Below are 19,749 nucleotides of genomic sequence, written 5' to 3' on the forward strand. Positions count from 1 at the left end.
GTGCTTACCTGCTCCTTGTTTCTCTTCGAACTCCCGTTCCCTAGGTAATAGAGGATCTGTGGTTCGTAACAACCAGACTTGGTCTGCACTGGTAATCAATGAATGGCAATTCTCAGATTCAGCAATATGTCTCCTGCTTTTACTAGTATCATCCTTTCCTGTCTCGTAGTCGTGATACTCGTTGCCATATACCTGTGTAAAAGCCACATCATTCCATATTCGGAGTAGCGTGGTGCTGCATTGATGCCTCAGGCAACGTGGATAAAGCTTTAGTGTGGCGCTCAGAAATTTCCCCCGCCGCGCATTTTTAGGATAATTTTCCCATCAAAAAAAGAGGAGAACAAGCCATTGTTTTCTCCCAGGAGCAGATCAGATTTTTTTGCATTTGTTGTCGCGTTCTTTGGTCTTTGATTCTTGATACCCTGAAAGAGACGACACAGAAACGGTCCTTCTTCTTCTTACTACTTCCTCTTCCGCTTTCGTGTCGACCTTTTTGGACGCGCTATCGAAGAATTTGTATGTTGAGTCAACTTTCTCTTCGCAGCTTTGCCACCCTCTTAATCCTAAGGGTGAATTCTGATAAGGTGCTTACAATCGATTGAATTGAACATAGGAGATATATCTTGCTTCGCAATAGTCTGACTCACAAGCTATCGCGTTACAGTCGCAATCATGTCTGACACCAACGTCAACGCTGCCGCCGAGCAGGATGTCCAGAACACCTTGGCCGAGCTGAAGGCTGAACAGAAAGCTCCCGCGAACGGCGCTGCGCCCGAACAGAAGGAAGACGCCGAGGAAGCTCGCATTGTCGAGGCTGCCGCAAAGCTGGGCGAGAAGTCCGAGAACGCCGAGGAGACCAAGTCCAAGGAAGGAAACTACGATAACAAGGATCGCAAGGGTCGCTCGAACGCCAAGTTCGACCCCTCGACTCAGCAGGAGACTGACGACCCCGTTGAGATCCGCAAGCAAGTTGAATTCTACTTCTCTGACTCCAACCTCGTCGCGGACAAATTCCTTCTCTCCAAGGTTGGCGGAAGCACCAACAACTCTGTTCCCCTTGACCTCCTGCACACCTTCAAGCGTATGCGCCGCTTCCAGCCGTTCAGCGCCGTCGTCGAGGCTCTCAAGTCGTCTGAGGTGCTCGAGCTTACCGACAACGACACCGGCGTGCGCCGCAAGAACCCCCTCCCTGAGTCGGTCACCGCCAACCATGACCCCAACGTCGTCAAGGTCTTCGAGAATAAGGCCATGAACCGGAGCGTCTACGTTAAGGGATTCGGAAATGAGGAACCCAGCACCCAGTTCGACATTGAAGCGTTCTTCGCACCCTACGGTCCCACCAACGCCATCCGTCTCCGTCGCACACCCGACAAGAGCTTCAAGGGAAGCGTCTTCGTTGAATTCGAGTCGGAAGAGAAGCAGAAGGCTTTCCTGGAGCTCGACCCCAAGCCTCAGTGGAAGGGTCAGGACCTGATCATCAAGAGCAAGAAGGAATACTGTGAAGAGAAGGTCAAGGAGATCGAAGCTGGTCGCGTTCAGCCCAGCCGTGGCCGTGGTGGCCACCGTGGGCGCGGCCGTGGTGGTCGTGGCGGTCGTGGCGGTCGTGGTGGCCGTGGTGGCCGTGGCGGTAACAGGGATGACCGCCGTGACTGGAGGGAGCGTCGGGAAGAGGACCAGAAGAAGGGCTTTGCGGACGAGAAGCCCCGCGATGAAAAGGATTCTCGGTATGTCACACTCACAAGTTAACTCTCTAGGAACATGTCACTAACAGTTATAACAGCGGCGTCCCCGTCGTCCAGAGCACCGCCGAAGCTGGCCAGAAGCGCACTCGCGAAGAAGAGGGCAGCGAGCAACCAGCTAAGAAGGTCGATTCCAAGGAGTAATATGGGTAATCTCGTTTCTTTCCTTTTTTTCTTTTTGGCTCATCTTCATACGGGCAAGCACATGGGACTGGTTTATAAAAGTATTGTATCGGGTAAAAGTCATGTCAGTTCAAGAGAACCATTCTTAATTCAATCATATCCGGCGTTGTATATACCTCGTCTCGTCCTAGTTCAGTCCAAGCCTTTGCCTTATGTTACTCTTAAACCCATTCAATCCTTCTTCTCTCTAGTAGGAGGCTCAAACTCCAGATCGTACGCCAATGTATCCTCACACAACTCCATCCTCAACTTCTGGCTCCTATCACAATCATCAGTCACTGGTCACCCTCATATTCCCCTAAAATGATTACTTCCTAAGTAACCAAAAACACAAAGCTAGGGGGAAAAACTCACTCCAAATGCACCGGATGCTTCGAGTACCCCTCCACATGCCCCGGCGACTCCAAAACCGCCACAAGCCCATAATCAAACCCCTTAGCCCGGGGCACAGAAATTGGCAACGGCGAGTTCGCGTGTAACGAGATCAAGCCGGGGATCTTGCCTACCATTCCCTGGCTGGTGTTCTTCCAGGCGGAGAGTTGGGCGGATGTCACGCCTTGCTTGAGGCGGAAGAGGACTGGTTTTTGTTAGTTTTATTATGGGATGGGCATGGGGTTACAGACCGACGTGGTAGACTGTCATTTTTAGAGCTGTTGATGGTATTGGAATGGGATAGAAGAGTAGGATAGAAGTTGTGTACAGGAACCGGTGAGGGGACGGGGAAATGTGGGGTATCCGATCCCCTCCGATTTGGGGATAAAACATTAGATCTATTTACTATGTATGTACCAGTACCGCATATAATACATCAAGTAATTCATTATGCATAAGAATGTTATCTACAACCCCTCCGTAAACCGGCTATACTCATCCATCGCCTCCCCCGTTAAGGGATAATCAAGACTCAAATGCGGATCTAGATTCGACCCCATCAATGCACATCGCGTATCCGGACTTAACCCTGCCTCGCAGTCAAAGAGCGACTCTGTCCCCAGTGACACGTCCTGTCCTGGAAACGCAGGCAGCCAGCTAGCCCATGCTTCCAGGTTTGTGTTGTCTTGAGTAAGTGGGTTCTCGTTCTGCAATCCGGGGTTGAGTGGGTTAGGTTGAGACTGTCGAGGAAGAAGAGACGGCGTCGTGGATGATGTCGGACGGGCGTCAGAGAAGGTGGGCTCTGGTGATTGGAAGTAAGATGGGGGAGAAGGAGGCTGTGAGGACTGCGACGGCATGCGCTCAGAACTCAGGTGTGGTGGGAACAGGGATTGTAATTGTGAAGCCGCTCGTCTGTCGAGGATCTTCTTCAGCCGTGAGCGGATAATGTCAATGCTGCGGTTGAGACCTGTCATTGACACAGCAGTACGCTGCAAGATATCTAGTAAGAACTTCAGTTCCGTCCAGATGGAGTTCCGTGTTGGTCCAATTGTCTTCTGCTGCTCATCGTCAATCTCCAGCTGATACACCGCTGTCGTAGCCGCCGTGTAGGTACAGTAACTATTCATGTAGGTGATATGCGAAAACCCAAATGTCCCCACATACAGCTGCAGAATATCATGTATCGCCCGCATAGCCGTCTTGCAGATTTTCCAGCTACGCTGCACGGCGGGTGCGTTCAGATCCCTCTGTCCCGCCACGTGTGGCCGATGCAGCAGGATCAAAGTCGTATGGTACATAAGGTTGAGAGAGGTGATGTGATGGGGAGGACTGACGGCAGGTATGTTCTGAGGATCGATCTTGAGAAACGGCGGTAACCCAGTCTGCCATACCTGGAGCTCCTCATTTATCGCAACAAAGACTGCCATTTTGGAGAAGTCCTGGGCAGATTCCCTTTTTGGTTTATTAGTGCCGGGACTGTACAGCTCGAGCATTAAGCGGCTCAGAGTCTTGCACAGTTTGCACAGAGCTGTGAAGCATGAGACAACATAACCAGGAGTCGGGGGATAATCGCCTGGGTTGTCCAATCGTTCGGATCCGTAGAATGGTTGCCAGGGCTCCGTCTCGGTATAATCATCCAAGAACTCCAAGGGAATACTGTCAGTTCCCGCCAGAAAGTTAGGCATACGCCCCAGATACAAACTGATATGTTTATCCCACGCATACAGGCTCCAAAAGAGTCGCTTCCGTACTTCAATGTCCTCCGGTGACAACCACCGTGCATATCGCTGCAGCCGTTCTGTTGACACGTGTATCCCCAAATCAATCGCCATGCGAAACGCCATTCCCGAATACAACCATGCTTGTGATGACCGACCATAAGCCATATCACGCGCCGATTGCTGTAGTAACGCTTGAATCGTCGGGATCGATGGTGGATTGATTGTCTCCATCGCCAGGGCGACCTGCGCCTCCGACATCAATCGGTCTGCAAACTGTTGGAACGTCTCATCGCGTCCTAATGGATCCCAGGTACTTTCTGGGTCTCGCACAAATCGGCAACTATGGGCGTAAACCACTTTCAGTAACGTATCCGAGCAATATGAACGGCCCCCCTGCCCGACCAGCAACGGCATGTCCCGGGTAAACGTGGGACGATAAACGAAGAGAAAACTAGTATGCAGCCAGCACCAGTACAGTTCCAACAATGTCCTCGCTAGTGGAGGAGGGATATCTGTATGGGTGGCAATAAGATCCAGGTGCTGATTCTCTTGTTGCCTTTGCGCCGTCGCGTGCGCCACCAGAGCCCGTCGAATTTCCGCTCCGTTCACCTGCTCCGTCCCCGAAGGTGTCGCTGTCGCTGTTATTGCCGACAGACTCGAGGATGACGGCGGTGCCCCTATCGTTGAAGCAGACTCCTTCTCAGACGGAGTTTCGTGGATGGCGGAAGTCAGATTATGGTAGCTCAAATCACCCCGCGCGTCCACACTAATGGACTCTTCGTCCTGCCCGGCAAAATTCAGCGGCACGGATCCTTCTTTGGGTACAGTTTGCCGGCTTTCTAGCATTTGGATGCGCTCCTGCAATGCGCGCACGTAGGCCAACGACGGCGCCTTGTCGTAGTGACATTGGCGGCCGGTGGCGGTACAATTGGAGCACGATGGAGTGCCCCCATCGCATCTACTTTTGCGCTGGCGGCAGGCATTGCAGACTAATTTCTGGCGTCGAGCCATTATTGTGTTGTCTCTTGTATTGTTGGTCGGAGGCAAATGCAAGATTTACAAGAGGTTATCTCCGCGTGGAGATGGCGGGTTTCCGGATCGGGCATGTTAGCCGACTTCTATACACATTGCAGCTACATGAAGCTGTCAAGCAGTATTTGATATAGAATTTTGATTTATATTATCCAGAAGACCTAATCATGCTTGCTACAGGAGTATCATTACATCTGCAGCGAGTTTGTATCCACCACACAAAGAATCACATACCCATGGTTCACTCCAGCAAACAAACAGTAGCCACAGACAGTGTGCCAGACACTTCCAAATTTGAATGTATGCGAGGCTCTAAAAGATACCACATGCATTTCCTGCAAGGACCAGAGCACATGTGTATACAGTCATAATCGTGGTCTCGATTTATCAAGCCAGCGTTTTTTTAGTAAGTTTGCCCATGCCGCTTCGTTTCTTATTGTGGCTGAAATACCCAGCAACGCGCAGCGCTGCTCGACGAACCGGTAAGCTTCCAACAAGGCGGTCCAAGATGTGGGATTCCAAGCCTCGAATAAGGCATTTTTTTCGAGAAACTCATGCAATTGAGTGATCACTGGAAGCATAGGAAACTGCCAAAGGTCCAAATAGTCAGCATCGCATCAATCATCAACCCTCCCCGGCAGTACTGCTTACCTTACTCGGTATATCTTGACACCGTGTTCTAAGAATCGAAGACGGGCACGGAGTATATACAACTGCCAGAGAATCCACGATAAGTTTCTTGTTTCTTCCTTTCACTTTTTTGTTGCTGCATGCATGGCGTGCCCTACCCAGTCTGTTTGTCCTTGCCCTAACCTTGGATACGGTCATATAGAGCTTCTGTATTGAAAAAAAAAAAAAAAAAAAAAAAAAAAAAAATCCAGCGCGAGTATACTCTGCATACCCTCATTTTAGTCTCTCTCCTTTAAATAGTAAAAAAGTAGCTAATGCCCCTCTTTACTTGTATAACCCTTAATTACAACTATGTCCCTGTGAAATCTCTTTCTGGTCATTCACTGAAACCCCCTCATTCAAACATACACCATCGATCAAGATGTTTTTTTGTTCAGAAATAACGCACACACACACAAACCTTTATGTTTTTCTCTCTCGCTTCCTCTTCCTCTTCTTCTTTTCTCCTTTTCTCCCCACCCTCGACCTCGTCCTCGTCCTCGTGGATGTTCATTCGTTTACTACCCCTCTTGTATTTTATCTCGTGTTCAAGTCCACCTCTTCCAACTCACCACGATGAAAGAAAAACGAAGCTCAACTACAAACAGCTACAAGTCCTGGCTCAGCTTCAAGTCCCATCTGACCGACGCATCTGAACACAAATCCTCCGAGCGTGCCAATGCCACCGTCTCTCCAGTCAAGTCCACGGTGTTCTCTACTTCTTCTAGGTTCTTGGATGACGATGAGTATGAGCGTCCTACGGTGGAAGAAGAGAGCACTTTGCGTCGCGTGTCGGGCAAGGTTCCCTGGGTTGCTTACACGATTGCGTTTGTGGAGTTGTGCGAGAGATTCTCGTTCTTTGGAACAGCTGCTGTTTGTGAGTCTTCATCCCCGAGAAACTCGGTTCTAGGCTCTAACTATTGTTCTAGTTGTCAACTACATCCAGCAGCCTCTGCCTGAGGGTTCGACGACCGGTGCCGATGGTTCTGGCCAGCCTGGTGCTCTGGGCATGGGACAGCAAGCCGCGACTGGTCTTACGACGTGTAAGTATTCCTGCTCAAACATTCTGAAAACCAGCAGCTCATGATCTAGTCAACACGTTCTGGTGCTACGTGACTCCGCTCGTGGGTGCCTGGATTGGCGATGAGTTCCTCGGACGACTCAAGACTATCCAGCTCTCGATTGTCTTTGCGTTTTTGGGCCATATCATCTTGATTATCTCTGCGTTGCCGTCGGTTATTACACACCCCCAGGGATCTCTGGGATGTTTCTCCGTGGGTCTGGTTGTCTTCGGTATTGGCGTTGGGGGCTTCAAGTAAGGCCTTCCCTCCCGTCCCAATTCCTACTAAAAACGCGTTGCTAACCAGGCAGGTCAAACATCTCTCCCCTAATCGCAGAACAATACAAAGAAACACGTCTCTACGTCAGAACCATCGCCAAAACCGGTGAACGCGTGATTGTCGACCCAGGCCAGACCATCTCGCGTATATTCATGTACTTCTACTGCATGATCAACGTCGGTGCTTTAACGGGTTCCATCTCCATGGTCTACGCGGAGCGATACGTCGGGTTCTGGCTGGCGTTCTTGATTCCAACGATCATGTTTGGGCTCTGTCCGCTTGTGTTGTATGTTTGCCGGAATAAGTATTCGGTTACGCCGCCTACGGGGTCTGTGTTGGGAAAGGCTTGTAAGTTGTGGTGGCTTGCGTTGATGAAGAAGTGGTCGTGGAATCCGAGGACACTGTGAGTTCGCTTTTCCCCAGGGCATGAAGGGTCAAGTGGCTAACGATGTTAGTATTCGCAACTGCAAGTCTCGTGCCTTCTGGGAGGACACGAAGCCGAGCAAGATTGACCACAGGCCCGAATGGATGACTTTCGATGACTTGTGGGTTGATGAGGTCCGTCGTGTCGCCAAGGCCTGTGTTATCTTCCTCTGGTATCCGCTCTACTGTACGTCTCCTCCCCTCAACATACAGAGAAAGAATAGAAGCTAACTAAAGTAGGGCTCACCTATAGCCAAATGACCAACAACCTCACCTCACAAGCGGCAACCATGCAACTCCACGGCGCCCCCAACGACATCATCCTCAACCTCAACCCCCTCGCCCTAATCATCTTCATCCCCATCATGGACCATCTCATCTACCCGGGTCTCAGCCGCATGGGCATCAAATTCACCCCTCTCAAGCGCATCTACACCGGCTTCATCCTCGCCTCTTTGTCCATGGTCGCTGCGACAGTCACCCAGTACTACATCTACAAGACTAGTCCCTGCGGTGACCACCCAAGCGTGTGTAAAGAACCAGCCCCGATCAACGTGTGGGTGCAGGCGGTGCCATACATCCTGGTTGCAATCTCGGAGATCCTGGCGTCGATTACGGGATATGAGTATGCATACACCAAGGCCCCAAAGAACATGAAGAGTTTGGTGCAATCGCTCTTCCTCTTCATGAACGCCATCTCGTCTGCTATCCAGCAGGGTCTGACCGCTCTCTCGACCGATCCCCTTCTCGTCTGGAACTATGGCTTTGTTGCGATTCTGGCTTTCATTGGCGGGAACTTGTTTTACATCTCGCACCGCAGTCTTGATAGGGAGGAAGACGAGCTTAACAATATTCAGGCTTCTTGCTTTGTGGGTGATACTAGGAAGAAGGATGAGGAGAGTCAGGCGGTTCTCGGATATGAGTATGATACTGGAAGTTACAGACATGCCGGATTTGACAGTGAGACCGAGTCGATGGAGCTTGGAGACCGCAGAGTGAGGCACTGAGCGTGGGTGTTGGTTGTTGACGTTGTTGTCGTTGCCATCGCCGTTGCCGTTCCTTGTGGTACGTTTTAGGTTAGGGTTCTTGGGGGTGTATTTTGTTGGCTATCAAAGTGTTTTCGTCTTTGTATCTAGCTGATTGGTTAGTATGTAATAAAATGAAATTCTCCAATCTTGTCAAGTTCAGGAAGTCTTGAAGTAGGAGATTGAATCTTGCGTACAGTAGGAATACATTATATAACAGAACGCCTTTTTACCACATAAAATGCACCCAAATATCCAACAGACAGAGAAGGACCTGCCTTGTGTCGTCAAAACAGAATCAAGCATGTACTTAGTTCTTCTTCTTCTTCTCCTTCTTCTCGCCCCCCTTCTCACTCTCGTTCTTCTCACCCTTCTCACCCTTCTCACCCTGACCAACAGGCTCTTCAGCATGCGCCTGCGGCTTCTCGTACAACGACTGGTGCTTCTGCTTCAACCTCTCCTCCTCAGCAGCAACCATATCCTTCCACAAATCCCCCTGCTGCTCCTCCGCAACCTTCTCCTTAGCCGCCGCATTCATATCCGCCCCCTTACCCTCCCGCCCCTGCTTCAACATCCCACGACCCTTCCTCTGATCCGAAATCTCAAACGCTGCCGACGCAACCAACACCGCCAGCGTCAGACCCTGCGCATACACACGCGCCTGCACAAGCTTCTGCTGCCCAGACAAATACGGGTTCCGGCCCACAAACACCCACGACCCAATCATACTAGCCACCCACGTAGCACTGACAATCTTGTACTTCTCCTGACGGGCAAACGCGAATGCACGGTCCATAAAGCTCATGCCCTGCAGCCCCTCCTCGCGGAGACGCTGCTCGCGGTTCTCGTACCATTGGCGTTCGGCGTTGCGGGAGGCTTCGAAGGAGCGCGAGGCGTTGTCGGCGGAGATGATTCCGACAAAGGTTCCCGAGGAGGTGACGAGGAAGGACTTCATGGGGAGGGTGAGGTTGCGGATTGTGGCGTAGCGTTTTTGGGCGAACATTACGCCGCCGACGCCTGCGGCGAGACCGACGAGTGTGCCCAGGGTGCCGCCTTTGAGGACGGAGCTGGAGGTTTTTTTTTTTTTTTGTTAGTGAGTGCGTTGTGGTGGTTTCTCCGTGGGGGAACGCCGACGTACCTGTAGTGCGCATCCTCTTCATCCTTTGATAAGAGCTTCATGTTGGAGTATTAGGGTTCTATAGAGGTGAAAATTCTATAAGATGGTAGAGAAGGAGACAATTCCAGAGTATGAACGAAAGATCGAAGAAAATGGTGACTCGGAGTGAAGTCACAGACCCCGGACGATGGTCTGATATAATCAAATTTCTCCGTAATGGAGGGCCGACCAAAAACCGGGTGTGACGTCGTCCGGTCGGGGTCTGCTCGGCGACTGCCGCCGGATATAGCTCGGCGGGTTTTACCGAGTCTATCGTATCGCACGAGTAATGCTTGTTTTGTTTATTATTAGATTGGACCCCGTATAATATCCATTTCTAGATGCATAATACACAAGCAATTTAAAATAAGAGAAGATGCAATACGCCCAGACGCCATGACAACCTGACCAAAAAACCGGAAATAAGAAGAAAAACCATGGCGAAAGGACCCGTATAGACGAGTATCTATCTTCGAGATCCCTTCGAGGCTGCAATCTGTCGCGCCCGCATCCGTCGGAACCGATCCTCGCCACTGGCTCCCAGAGGACGAGCGAATTTGCTCTCCTGCACCATTGTTGGACGGGGCACCACTGTGTAGCTGGTGTGCGTGATTTCGGCACGGGCACGGTTTGCTAGTCGGGGAGGAAGAAGTTCTCGTGCCCGGGCTTCTGCCGCAGTCGCTTGGGCTGTGGGTGCGCGGTTGGTGAGTTTCCTATTCAGGTCAGTATCAAATACGTGGACAAAGTCAATGGATAAAGCACGTACGTAGGATCGAATGCAGCCTCCTGGTAAACCCGCTTCGAATAGTCATCACTGCGCTGCAAGATAGGTCGCGTCCATTCCGCAAGCAGACGCTCCGCTAGACGCTTGATGCCAGCCTCGGGGCGTTTGCTCCTGGTGTAAAACACAATCACCTTGCCGATTCCACTGGCCACCAGGGCCTCCTTGTTGATGGGGAGCCTGGCCAAGCCATTCATCAGATCGCGCTGGATATTGTAGGCTGGCAAAGATCCGTCATCAAGCGGCTCGAGGAAGAACTTGACAGCCTCCAGAAGGTTGATTTCCGGGTCGACCAGACTGTTCATGTATTGGTTGCGGTTGAGCAGCGAGACAACCTCTGGCAACATCTTGAGCTTGTGCATGGCGGGCTTGCCCTCCCGACGGGCAAAGGCGTCCATTTGAGCGGCGTTGGTCATGCGCTTGCGCATGCTCTCGATTTCAGCATCGGCCATTTGCTCGAGGTCCTAGAGCAATCAGATTAGTACCAGATTACCCATGATATAGACTTCTCGAAGACGTACGATTCCATCAGCCTTCTTGGCACGTCGCTTCGTAGGCTTCTTCAGCGCCTGGTCCATAGCTCGGTCAAGGGCCCGACGACGACCTGCAATGCTTGTTAGATGCCATCGATATTTGAAGGGAAGAAAGACATACGCGTCTCAGGATCCAACAACTCCTCATCAGGAGTAGCATCTCTCTTCTTCTTCTCCCTCCTCCTCGACTTGCCCTCCCCTTCATCATCTTCACCACCCTCCTCCAACTCCTTCATCCGACGAGTCTTCTTTTCACGCCGTCCTTCCTTCTTCCTCCTCGACGACCGCTCACCATCACCACCCTCCTCAGTCCTCTTGCGCTTGTGCCGACCGACCAACTTCAAATTCTCCTCATCAATCGCCAACTGCGGCCGATCCTCAACATCGACATTCTCAGGATCAAAGTCCTCGAATTGCGCCTCATCGACTTCAGAAAGAATCGACTCGTCGTCGGAACCGTCATCGTTGGCATCCTCTTCGTCGTCATTGTCATCGTCCGCAGCAGCCACCGGCTTAGCGAGTTCCTCATCGTCCTCATCATCATCCGCTCCGTCGACTTGCGCCTTTAGCTCTGCTCCCTCGTTCTCGTCGTTGTCGTCATCGCCTGCGATCGGGGTGGCGGCTTTGGTGTCTTGCTCGGGCTGGCCATCTTCTTCCGCGACAGGGTCAGCGGGTAGGGTAGGCTTTGCCTCTGGCTCGGGGCTGGCGGACATGGTGAGATGATGCGACGTCGTGGAGAAGTGAACGTGAGAGATGAAAAGGAGCTAGCGAAGGAAGGATACGAATCGGGGTGATTAAAAGCGGTTCCGCGATTGGATTTTGACGCGCGCCTCAGTGATTTAGTATCAAGAATGGAGTAATTAGAATAGAGGAGTATGGATCCAAGCAATTAATAGAAGAAGAAAAAAAAAAAAAAAAAAGGCCACGACTCGCGCCGCAAAACAGATGTAAGAGTACAGGAAGTCAAGCAGCAGAAAGAAATTCCGCCTCCGTCGGGGCTGGTCATGTGGTCTGTGCCGCCGGCAGAATGAAAGGCTTCATGAAATTCGGTTCAACTCGACATTCACAGTCACCATCAGTACTACAGTTGCAATACACAAATACTCTATTAACTCACAATGTTCGCACCAGGTAAGTCGCAGAATTCACCTCTATCATCGCCTTGGGAATCACAGCTAACCACCGAACAGGCCAGGAACAGCTCTCCAAGGAGCAGATCAAGGTAAATACCCCAGTTACACTCGTCGTCTACGCTCTCTTCGCATAAAGAGGATTTTCCAAGACTGGTTCTGACAATCCTCACCAAGGCTGGAGAAATCCAGGCCTCGCAGACCATTCGCTCTGCCGTCGCCGGTGCCGTCATGCTCTACCTCTGTACGTTCCCTTCGTCCTATTTGCCTAGGGCACACTCATACTGACTGTCTGCTTTCAATTATAGCCCCCTTCACCGTCGACTTCGTTAAGAAGTTCCTCTAAACTGCCTCCCCGTCACGACTTCACCCGCTCCAACCAACTGATGATCTTTGAAAATTCGAAAAGACCGTGATGGAATGGCTGTCATGAAGAAATGACATACATCGTATACTACATGGTCTGGTGTTTCTCTCTCGCTTGACTAACAGGAGTCATGGCATGATGTATTAGTATTGTACATTTTTCGTTTGTCTTGGGTCATGGATATAGAGAAATGGAAAGCATGATCTTGCTACTTATAGAACGGCAATTGGTAGAATGACAAACGGTCTCCATAACTCCGTTGCTCCATTACATGAATGTTTTCGTACCGGATTACCTATTACCACGCATACACAAGAGGAACAGAAGCATATCACATAGCGAGACAAAGTTGTGTGAGCCCAAAACAAGAAAAAAAAAAGAAATCTAATCCGCAAGCCCCTGCGCCTCCTGTGCCTCCTCATAGTCTTTCCTGACCGAGCTCAACTCCTTCTGCAAGTGTTGGATCTGAGCGTGGTAGTCATCAAGAATCTGATAATCGTTAGCTTCAACCCAATACTGAAAAGTCCGCAATGTCCATACCTTCTTAACAATCTTCATGGTATTCTCGTCCAGCTCATCCTCACCCTGCGTAGCCGCGTTCGCACCAGCCCGGTCCATCTCAACTTGCAGACGCTTCGAGTGCTCACGGATCGCCAGCATCCGAGCCCAAATCTCCTCTCCACGTCCATTCAGCGTTGGGTCGAAGACAGAGCGCTCCAGATGAGCAAGCTTCTTCTTCAGCTCCTCCTCTGTATCGTCCATTGCGTAACCACGATTTCGCAGTACTTGCGTCTTGGCTGCGAGCGCAAGGCATCGCTTGCTCAGGACGATGTGCTTTCGCCGGCAGTCGGCAATCTTGACGGAAATCTTCAGGTCGTGGCGAGAGAGTAATTCAGAGAGGCAGTTGTTGATTTCGTGGAGGCGGTTCTGCATCATGGTCAAGAAGTCCTTTTGTCTCTGAGCGCGCTTTCCCAGTTCCCAGAATCCTCTCACGAGAACAGGCACGTTTCCTGACGTAGGTCTCTGCCGCAAAGCTTCTTCCCATTTTGCCTCGTCGTCCTCGGGACCGGGTTGATAGAAGGGTGCCGCTTCCTCGCCAACATTGTTGTACAGATATGTTCTAAACGGAGAAGAAAAGCTCGTGCTCTCCCATTTGTCCTTGATAATTGCCATCTGCATCGGCACGGTTCTGTGCACTCCCGTCACAGCACGTCCTGGCGACCAAAGACTAGACCCCGGCTGCTGCGCAGTGCTTTGTCCCAATTGAGGTTGCTGTCCCTGCTGTGGCTGACCACCCAATGTATTATTCCCCCAGACACTCTGCTGCGCTGGCTGTTGATGTTGCTGCTGTGTGCTAGCCCCAAATAAACCACCGCCAGTCTGTGGTTGCGGTTGTTGTTGTTGCTGCTGTTGTTGCTGTTGTTGTTGTCCTCCGCCACCAAAGAGACCACCCCCGGTCTGTTGTTGCTGTCCTCCTCCTAATCCGCCGCCGCCAAAGAGACCACCGGCAGGCTTTTGCTGAGTCGTGGATCCGAACAAGCCCCCGCCTGAGGGTTGAGTCTGTGCTGTCGAGGAGCCAAACAAACCACTACCACCGGAGGGCTGATTCTGTGTCGCTGTAGCGCCAAACAGGCCGCCCCCAGAAGGCTGCTGGTTCTGCGGCGTCGAAGACCCAAATAACCCACCACCACCAGTCGAACTCTGTTGATTCGCCGTCGAGCCAAACAAACCACCTCCTGTAGCACCTTGTTGTTGGTTATTCTGCGGCGTTGAGCCAAACAATCCACCACCAGTAGCACCAGGCGCACCCTGGTTATTCTGTGCCGAACCAAATAATCCTCCACCACCCGTCGAGGGCTGCTGGTTACTGGGAGTCGAGCCGAACAGTCCTCCTCCGCTAGGCTGAGTACCGGCCGTACCTGTATTCGAACCAAATGGACTGGGTTTGTTGGCGGTGGAGCCAAATAGCCCACCACCACCGGCGGGCGGTGCGTTTCCGAAGAGGGACATCTCGGATTCGATTTATGAGAGGGTCTTTGTATGAAGAAGGTTACTGCGATTTAGGAAGTGATGAGGAAATTGGAAAGTCCGGGTAGCAACGAGTTGTCCGGCAGAAAAAAAAAAAGAACAACAATCTCCGGTATCGCGCGCGGTGCAAAGACGAGTCGATAAGTATTAGAAAGAACAGAAATAAGCGACTCCTCAGGATCGCATTGGCGCAGAGCAAACAATGAAATAACAGGCGTTGGACACCGGCGCGGAAGGCGAGCCTGTCACTTCAGTCTCTCACTGAAGCTTCCTGGGAGCTGCGGCCCCATTGTTTTTTCGGCAGCGGTCACGTGTTTTGTCAGTGACAACCAAAACAGCATTGCTCGCTAAACCTGGTGAAATCGGTCCAGTTTTGAATAGCTAAATGGTTCCAATTCCTAAAAAAAACCTTTTTTCTAGTGTCAATTCCACCGTAAACAGTGTTTCCTGTCCATCGTAGCATTTACACTGTAGAACCGCTTACCTAACCACCAAAACAACCAATCACGGAAAAGCAAATTCCGATCCAAACTCACAGCTCTCACTCGCGGTCATTCCGAATACACCTTCCATCTCCCTCGAGCAACGGACATTTACAAGTGCCAGACAGACAATCAAAATGGCCGACAGAGACCCTCGGTACGCACCGCCCCTCGCAATCTCATAACAACGCAAAATCAGCAAATAATGCTAACGAACGCAGCTTCAACCAGAGCGTCCTGGTGGACACCACCCCGATGCCCGCTGGTATTCCCAAGGTCGAAGAGGTTGGAGCGACGTCAGCGCCGTTGACGAGCGCAGCGTATTTTATTGGAGACCGGTGCCAGGCGTTCAACGACGATTACATGAAATGCAAGAGCGAGGCGAATGGACGCGGGGAACTGGAATGTTTGAAGGAGGGTCGCAAAGTCACTCGTTGTGCGGCTAGTGTGTATGTCTACACTTTGTCCGAGGTTGGTTGGAGATTGGGGAAGTGCTGACAATGTGTAGTATCAAGGATATCAACACCAACTGCTTGAAGCAGTTCACTGCCCACTGGGAGTGTCTGGAGAACAACAACCACAACCTGTGGGAATGCCGCAGGCCCGAGATGCAATTGAACAATTGCGTTTTTGAGAAGCTGGTATGTTCCGTTACTGCCTTGTTTTCTGGCTCGTTGCTAACTCCGTGCAGGGCCTCAAGAAGAATATCCCCGGTGCTCCGGAGAACCAGACTCCCGTACATCTCCGGCCTAAGCAGCTGTATGCTCAATACGCCGGTCCTCAGTACTAGAATGAACTGTATTACTTCTTTTTTTTTTTTTTTTTTTTTTTACTCGGTTTCTTTTTCCTGGTTCTGGGCACTTTATGTTTGTGTATATATTAGCATCAATGGTATGGGTTTGAGTGCTTCAGTCTATCAGAATATCACGTTTATCTCGGTAACGATGACAATATACAAATAACCTCCAATTATATACTAGAATATAATAATATAACCAAGGAAATATAATGAATGGCCAGAGTACAGGTATATAACAAAAGAAACCATGCAAGAGATATTACGGCAACATAACCCCAGAATGCCCTCTCACCATCCTCAACCTCCCCAATCTTCTCCTCACTTCACTCCACCCCTTCTTCAACTTCTCTTCTACCCGTCTATCCCCCTTAATCCGCATCCATATTAATAGCATCGCCAACACCGCCAAGTCCCACAGCACCTGCCGCAACGTTACCCATGCCAGCCATTTCAACCAGGCCCAGGCGCTGTTGCGGCGACGGTGTTGGATGGCGCGGATTTCCATTTGTTCGCGGGCAGCGGCAATTTCAGCTGTCATCTTAGTCAAGGCCTGCTCGACTCTGCGTCGCCAGCGACGGGTGTCTGATGGTTTGCTTCTTTTGCGGGTGCTGTCGTTGTTGTTATGGTTGCTATGGGAGGGTTTGCTGCCTTGGTGTTGTTGGACGGAGGATGACGAGTCTCCACCATCTTGGTTGAGCTCCTCATCGGAGGTGTGTTTGCTGTGATGTTGATCATTGTCGTCGTTTTCGTCATAAAGAGTATCCTGCGCCTCCTCGTACTGCTCCTCCTCATCCTCATCCTCGTCATCGAGGTGCTGCCCTTGACTCCCATTATCCTCGTAACCCTGCATCCGCCTCCCCCGTCGCTGGTATATCTCATCTGGTTGACTAACAGGGCTCAACACCCGTAACCTCGACGACTCCCTCCCATTATTTGCAGTAGCAATAGCAACCATATCCTCATACGGCTGCGCCAATCGTCCCCCAATATTCGCATAGCCCCTCTGCTGCTGCTGTTGCTGCTGCTGCTGCTGTTGTTGTTGTTGCTGCTGCAGCAGCCGCGACTGTGAATACGCCTGCAACTGCGACTGCCGTACCTCCGGCGGCGACAACGGCGGAACCCCAACCCTCTGTGTATGCGACATCCCATGACTCCCTGACCCAGGTGACGATGGCGACGATAGCGGCATGTGTGCGGTGTTGGTCTTGATCTGGTCCCAGACGAACTCGAGCTCTGCGACAAGTTCGCGCGCTTCGGAGGTTTGCGACGCGTAGCGATGCATGGTTTCGATTAGGGTGGAGATGTAGCGGCGTTTGGCTTCTGTGCGCGAAACGCCGCGTTGGGCGAACCATGCGTCCCTTTCATTTATCAGTTCCTGTATGACCTTTATTCTCGGGGTATGGGGTTGGGTTGGTACCATTTCTCGCACTCCGCGTAGACATCTGTTGTATTCCCGACGGGACGGTCCATGACTCCTTCCACATCTCCTTCTATTCACCAGTTAACAATTATCCCCCGTTCACGCGATCCTCGGTACATACCCATGCTTTGTTTGTACAATCCATATAGCTTCAATCGCTCCGCCGTCGGAGGGCGCGCAGTGCCCGTCCGGGGGATTCGTTTAACGGTATTCAAGGCATGGACGAAGACGCGATCTAATACACATCCCTTAGTTTAGCTTGTTTCATGAATGTACTAAAGAAGGGGGGGAACGCACCAACGGAATCCGACATGATGCTAGGTAGGTTCAATGCGAACTCGAACTCCGGGTATCCTCATCCGGCGGTGACTGGCATGGATAATAGGCTCATGCGGTAAGCATCGAGTATTGGTAGGATTTCCGAGTATCTTATATAGAAACACCAGTATCCAAACGTCGAAGGGAGAAGAATGAAAGGGCAAAAGCTTCTTCCCCGGACTTCGGAGCTGTCACTGCGCGCGCAGATAAACAAATATGCTAGATATGAATGGCAGACGTCAGATTATGCGAGAAAAACGTGTTTCTGCGCTGTGGAATAAATTAACAGTAATAATAAAGCACGAAGGATGAATTGACAGAATGTTTATCGCTGCTTGTCTGTCGTGGCGTTGAATTGTTGGACCGCGGCTCTCGGAGAGGTTGGATACTTGTGATTGAGTCCAGGGGTATTAGTAGTAATAGAGTATAAACTGGATGCACTTGAACAATCGCAAACAAAATAGTATAACGGGTCTATTTTACACTGTATATATACTCGTAGAGAGGTCAATCAGCTCTTCTGCTTCTCCGGCTCAGCTTCTACATTATCCACCGCCTTACCCGTCATGACCCCCGACTCCTCCTCACCCACCGGCGGCCCCGTAAAATGTTTCCTCGCATACGCGAAATACCACACCACACTAATCACTGCAAAACCCGCAAATACAACACTCGCATAGTTCATGCTCCCAGCGCTCACAGGCAATGACACGGGCATACAAAACAGCACCACCGCAAGCACGATCCAACACACCGTGATCGCATTAATCGCGTACCCGAACCGTCCAAGCGAGAAACCCGAGTGCTTCACCGCTTGTCGGCCGCGGATCATGGAGATGAGGATTGGGAGACCGTAGGAGGTGGAGAGGCAGATTGTCGCGACGCCCGTGAACGAGTTGAAGGCTGCGTCGGAGCCGAAGTAGATCAGGCCAAGGAGGCAGTCGACGGCCGCGGAAAGGAGGATGGCGTAGACGGGGACGTCGAGTTTGGGGTTGACCCGGCGCCAGAGTCGGAAGCCTGGGATTGCGCCGTCGCGCGCGAAGGCGTAGGTGCAGCGACTTGCGGCTGTCAAGGCACCTGTCCCGGCGAACAACAGAACACCCAACAACAGGAACAGAAGGCCAAACCCTCCGCCTGGGGTCCCCGTGACAAGCTTGAATATGAGACCGACGGGCTGGCCGCTGGGTTCGTCGAGGAGGCGCTGGACCGAAGGGAGGACGAAGAGGATGGGAACTAGGTAGGCGACGCCGGTGAGACCGGCTGCGACGACGGAGAGGACAATGGCCTTGGGGACTTCGCGATGAGGGTTCTGCACTTCTTCGCACATGGATGCTACCATTCCGTAGCCTGTGAGGGTGTATGCGGCTTGTAGGAGGCCGACAAAGAACGCCCATCCAGAGGGCCTGCATCGTCAGCGCCTGTATGGGTGAGATAACAAGGACAGGGACAACTTACCACCCACTCTTCGAGGCATCATAATGCCCAAACACCCACTTCGCATCCCTCCTTCCCTCGTCACCCGCCATCACCAACAATGTCACCATAATAGCAATGACGCTGGCCGCTGTCCAAAAAATGCACACCTTATTCACCAGATCCAAATACTTCTTCCCAAACACATTCACCAGCACAGAGAACCCCATAACCCCCCAAAACACGACCACTGTCAGCCACGCACTAGCCACAAAGTCCTCCCTCCACAGACTAATCGCAGAGAGAATCAATTGCGCACCACTGAAGTTGATACTCAGCGTGACCGTCCAGTTGCCAACGAGTGTTAACCACCCATCGATGAACGACATCACGGGCGCCCATTCGCGGGTTGAGAGCATCGCGCTCCAGTAGTATACGCCGCCAGCGGTTGGGTAGACGGCGCAGATTTCGGCGAGGGAGGCGGCGATTCCGGTTGAGATTAGGGTGACTAGTACCCAACCCCAGATCACGGAAACAGCTTGGCCGTCTGTTAAAGTGATTGTGAGGGTGGTGCTGAGACCGAAGGGAGCGGCCATGATTGCGAAAGACCTTCATTCGTATTAGCATTGACATCTTTAGATATCTAGGGAGTGTCGCGTGTACAGCCCGAGAATACTTAGCATGCTCAGATTCCGGGGTAATTCGCTCTGGTAGCCCATGCGGGCCAACGCCTCGTCGGCGGTATCTTTATTTTGGGACATGTTCAATGGACACAATCTCAGTGCATTCTAAAAAGAATATATATTATTGATTTAATT

At 51.4% G+C, this 19,749-nt stretch overlaps 11 protein-coding genes across 11 annotated transcripts; 4 read left to right on the plus strand and 7 right to left on the minus strand.

Moving 5' to 3' along the window:
* Nucleotides 1–247: 247 nt before the first annotated feature.
* On the plus strand, nucleotides 248–2,078 carry ASPGLDRAFT_809921 (tRNA maturation protein LHP1). The gene is made up of 3 exons (XM_022550095.1): nucleotides 248–516; nucleotides 614–1,724; nucleotides 1,781–2,078. Exons 2-3 carry the CDS (start codon nucleotides 673–675, stop codon nucleotides 1,881–1,883), a joined length of 1,155 nt encoding a protein of 384 aa, XP_022397675.1. The 5' UTR covers nucleotides 248–516; nucleotides 614–672; the 3' UTR covers nucleotides 1,884–2,078.
* A 15-nt stretch (nucleotides 2,079–2,093) lies between these two features.
* Nucleotides 2,094–2,564, minus strand: ASPGLDRAFT_28617 (uncharacterized protein; the record flags this gene model as incomplete). Its single annotated transcript, XM_022543772.1, has 3 exons — nucleotides 2,094–2,181; nucleotides 2,277–2,499; nucleotides 2,546–2,564. 3 exons carry the CDS (start codon nucleotides 2,562–2,564, stop codon nucleotides 2,094–2,096), a joined length of 330 nt encoding a protein of 109 aa, XP_022397676.1.
* An 86-nt stretch (nucleotides 2,565–2,650) lies between these two features.
* ASPGLDRAFT_50963 (uncharacterized protein) lies at nucleotides 2,651–5,034 on the minus strand. Its single transcript, XM_022547425.1, has one exon. The coding sequence runs from the start codon at nucleotides 5,024–5,026 to the stop codon at nucleotides 2,762–2,764; it is 2,265 nt and encodes a 754-aa protein (XP_022397677.1). The 5' UTR covers nucleotides 5,027–5,034; the 3' UTR covers nucleotides 2,651–2,761.
* Nucleotides 5,035–6,292: 1,258 nt separating this feature from the next.
* Nucleotides 6,293–8,486, plus strand: ASPGLDRAFT_28619 (putative MFS peptide transporter; the record flags this gene model as incomplete). Its single annotated transcript, XM_022543773.1, has 6 exons — nucleotides 6,293–6,593; nucleotides 6,646–6,759; nucleotides 6,797–7,031; nucleotides 7,088–7,459; nucleotides 7,512–7,666; nucleotides 7,720–8,486. The coding sequence occupies 6 exons, from the start codon at nucleotides 6,293–6,295 to the stop codon at nucleotides 8,484–8,486; spliced, it is 1,944 nt and encodes a 647-aa protein (XP_022397678.1).
* A 244-nt stretch (nucleotides 8,487–8,730) lies between these two features.
* Nucleotides 8,731–9,806, minus strand: ASPGLDRAFT_156238 (HIG1 domain-containing protein). Its single transcript, XM_022542372.1, has 2 exons — nucleotides 9,643–9,806; nucleotides 8,731–9,571 (listed from the first exon to the last, which is right to left on the minus strand). The coding sequence occupies exons 1-2, from the start codon at nucleotides 9,681–9,683 to the stop codon at nucleotides 8,815–8,817; spliced, it is 798 nt and encodes a 265-aa protein (XP_022397679.1). The 5' UTR covers nucleotides 9,684–9,806; the 3' UTR covers nucleotides 8,731–8,814.
* Nucleotides 9,807–9,940: 134 nt separating this feature from the next.
* Nucleotides 9,941–11,740, minus strand: ASPGLDRAFT_50967 (transcription factor SPN1). The gene is made up of 4 exons (XM_022547426.1): nucleotides 11,096–11,740; nucleotides 10,963–11,045; nucleotides 10,427–10,905; nucleotides 9,941–10,373 (listed from the first exon to the last, which is right to left on the minus strand). The coding sequence occupies exons 1-4, from the start codon at nucleotides 11,685–11,687 to the stop codon at nucleotides 10,127–10,129; spliced, it is 1,401 nt and encodes a 466-aa protein (XP_022397680.1). The 5' UTR covers nucleotides 11,688–11,740; the 3' UTR covers nucleotides 9,941–10,126.
* Nucleotides 11,741–12,092: 352 nt separating this feature from the next.
* On the plus strand, nucleotides 12,093–12,726 carry ASPGLDRAFT_60670 (uncharacterized protein; the record flags this gene model as incomplete). The annotated part of the gene is made up of 4 exons (XM_022548447.1): nucleotides 12,093–12,105; nucleotides 12,165–12,196; nucleotides 12,282–12,348; nucleotides 12,413–12,726. 4 exons carry the CDS (start codon nucleotides 12,093–12,095, stop codon nucleotides 12,448–12,450), a joined length of 150 nt encoding a protein of 49 aa, XP_022397681.1. The 3' UTR covers nucleotides 12,451–12,726.
* A 114-nt stretch (nucleotides 12,727–12,840) lies between these two features.
* Nucleotides 12,841–14,887, minus strand: ASPGLDRAFT_50969 (putative nucleoporin). The gene is made up of 2 exons (XM_022547427.1): nucleotides 13,012–14,887; nucleotides 12,841–12,960 (listed from the first exon to the last, which is right to left on the minus strand). Exons 1-2 carry the CDS (start codon nucleotides 14,479–14,481, stop codon nucleotides 12,856–12,858), a joined length of 1,575 nt encoding a protein of 524 aa, XP_022397682.1. The 5' UTR covers nucleotides 14,482–14,887; the 3' UTR covers nucleotides 12,841–12,855.
* A 96-nt stretch (nucleotides 14,888–14,983) lies between these two features.
* On the plus strand, nucleotides 14,984–15,812 carry ASPGLDRAFT_50970 (coiled-coil-helix-coiled-coil-helix domain-containing protein). Its single transcript, XM_022547428.1, has 4 exons — nucleotides 14,984–15,138; nucleotides 15,203–15,430; nucleotides 15,490–15,622; nucleotides 15,673–15,812. The coding sequence occupies exons 1-4, from the start codon at nucleotides 15,119–15,121 to the stop codon at nucleotides 15,769–15,771; spliced, it is 480 nt and encodes a 159-aa protein (XP_022397683.1). The 5' UTR covers nucleotides 14,984–15,118; the 3' UTR covers nucleotides 15,772–15,812.
* On the minus strand, nucleotides 15,790–17,961 carry ASPGLDRAFT_76681 (acyl-CoA-binding domain-containing protein). The gene is made up of 4 exons (XM_022549861.1): nucleotides 17,498–17,961; nucleotides 17,322–17,435; nucleotides 17,198–17,270; nucleotides 15,790–17,138 (listed from the first exon to the last, which is right to left on the minus strand). Exons 1-4 carry the CDS (start codon nucleotides 17,511–17,513, stop codon nucleotides 16,040–16,042), a joined length of 1,302 nt encoding a protein of 433 aa, XP_022397684.1. The 5' UTR covers nucleotides 17,514–17,961; the 3' UTR covers nucleotides 15,790–16,039.
* Nucleotides 17,962–18,029: 68 nt separating this feature from the next.
* On the minus strand, nucleotides 18,030–19,692 carry ASPGLDRAFT_133858 (putative GABA permease; the record flags this gene model as incomplete). The annotated part of the gene is made up of 3 exons (XM_022541246.1): nucleotides 18,030–18,921; nucleotides 18,974–19,540; nucleotides 19,595–19,692. The coding sequence occupies 3 exons, from the start codon at nucleotides 19,690–19,692 to the stop codon at nucleotides 18,030–18,032; spliced, it is 1,557 nt and encodes a 518-aa protein (XP_022397685.1).
* Nucleotides 19,693–19,749: the final 57 nt, after the last annotated feature.

Source organism: Aspergillus glaucus, assembly GCF_001890805.1.
Source record: "Aspergillus glaucus CBS 516.65 unplaced genomic scaffold ASPGLscaffold_21, whole genome shotgun sequence".
Lineage (NCBI taxonomy): Eukaryota > Fungi > Ascomycota > Eurotiomycetes > Eurotiales > Aspergillaceae > Aspergillus > Aspergillus glaucus.

What these genes read in the sequence shown, in the direction of transcription:
- ASPGLDRAFT_50970 (XM_022547428.1), top strand. Translation starts at nt 15,119, where the DNA reads ATGGCCGACAGAGACCCTCG. An exon ending in ACTCGTTGTGCGGCTAGTGT is followed by an intron (nt 15,431 to 15,489) that starts GTATGTCTACAC and finishes GACAATGTGTAG; the next exon opens with TATCAAGGATATCAACACCA. An exon ending in ATTGCGTTTTTGAGAAGCTG is followed by an intron (nt 15,623 to 15,672) that starts GTATGTTCCGTT and finishes AACTCCGTGCAG; the next exon opens with GGCCTCAAGAAGAATATCCC.
- ASPGLDRAFT_50967 (XM_022547426.1), bottom strand. Translation starts at nt 11,687, where the DNA reads ATGTCCGCCAGCCCCGAGCCAGAGGCAAAGCCTACCCTACCCGCTGAC. An exon ending in GTTGTTGGATCCTGAGACGC is followed by an intron (nt 11,046 to 11,095) that starts GTATGTCTTTCT and finishes CAAGCATTGCAG; the next exon opens with GTCGTCGTCGGGCCCTTGAC. An exon ending in CCAAGAAGGCTGATGGAATC is followed by an intron (nt 10,906 to 10,962) that starts GTACGTCTTCGA and finishes TGATTGCTCTAG; the next exon opens with GACCTCGAGCAAATGGCCGA.
- ASPGLDRAFT_76681 (XM_022549861.1), bottom strand. An exon ending in ATTGTACAAACAAAGCATGG is followed by an intron (nt 17,271 to 17,321) that starts GTATGTACCGAG and finishes ACTGGTGAATAG; the next exon opens with AAGGAGATGTGGAAGGAGTC. An exon ending in TACGCGGAGTGCGAGAAATG is followed by an intron (nt 17,139 to 17,197) that starts GTACCAACCCAA and finishes GATAAATGAAAG; the next exon opens with GGACGCATGGTTCGCCCAAC.
- ASPGLDRAFT_809921 (XM_022550095.1), top strand. Translation starts at nt 673, where the DNA reads ATGTCTGACACCAACGTCAACGCTGCCGCCGAGCAGGATGTCCAGAAC. An exon ending in CGCGATGAAAAGGATTCTCG is followed by an intron (nt 1,725 to 1,780) that starts GTATGTCACACT and finishes CAGTTATAACAG; the next exon opens with CGGCGTCCCCGTCGTCCAGA.
- ASPGLDRAFT_50969 (XM_022547427.1), bottom strand. Translation starts at nt 14,481, where the DNA reads ATGTCCCTCTTCGGAAACGCACCGCCCGCCGGTGGTGGTGGGCTATTT. An exon ending in CCATGAAGATTGTTAAGAAG is followed by an intron (nt 12,961 to 13,011) that starts GTATGGACATTG and finishes AACGATTATCAG; the next exon opens with ATTCTTGATGACTACCACGC.
- ASPGLDRAFT_156238 (XM_022542372.1), bottom strand. Translation starts at nt 9,683, where the DNA reads ATGAAGCTCTTATCAAAGGATGAAGAGGATGCGCACTACAG. An exon ending in GAAGAGGATGCGCACTACAG is followed by an intron (nt 9,572 to 9,642) that starts GTACGTCGGCGT and finishes AAAAACCTCCAG; the next exon opens with CTCCGTCCTCAAAGGCGGCA.
- ASPGLDRAFT_50963 (XM_022547425.1), bottom strand. Translation starts at nt 5,026, where the DNA reads ATGGCTCGACGCCAGAAATTAGTCTGCAATGCCTGCCGCCAGCGCAAA.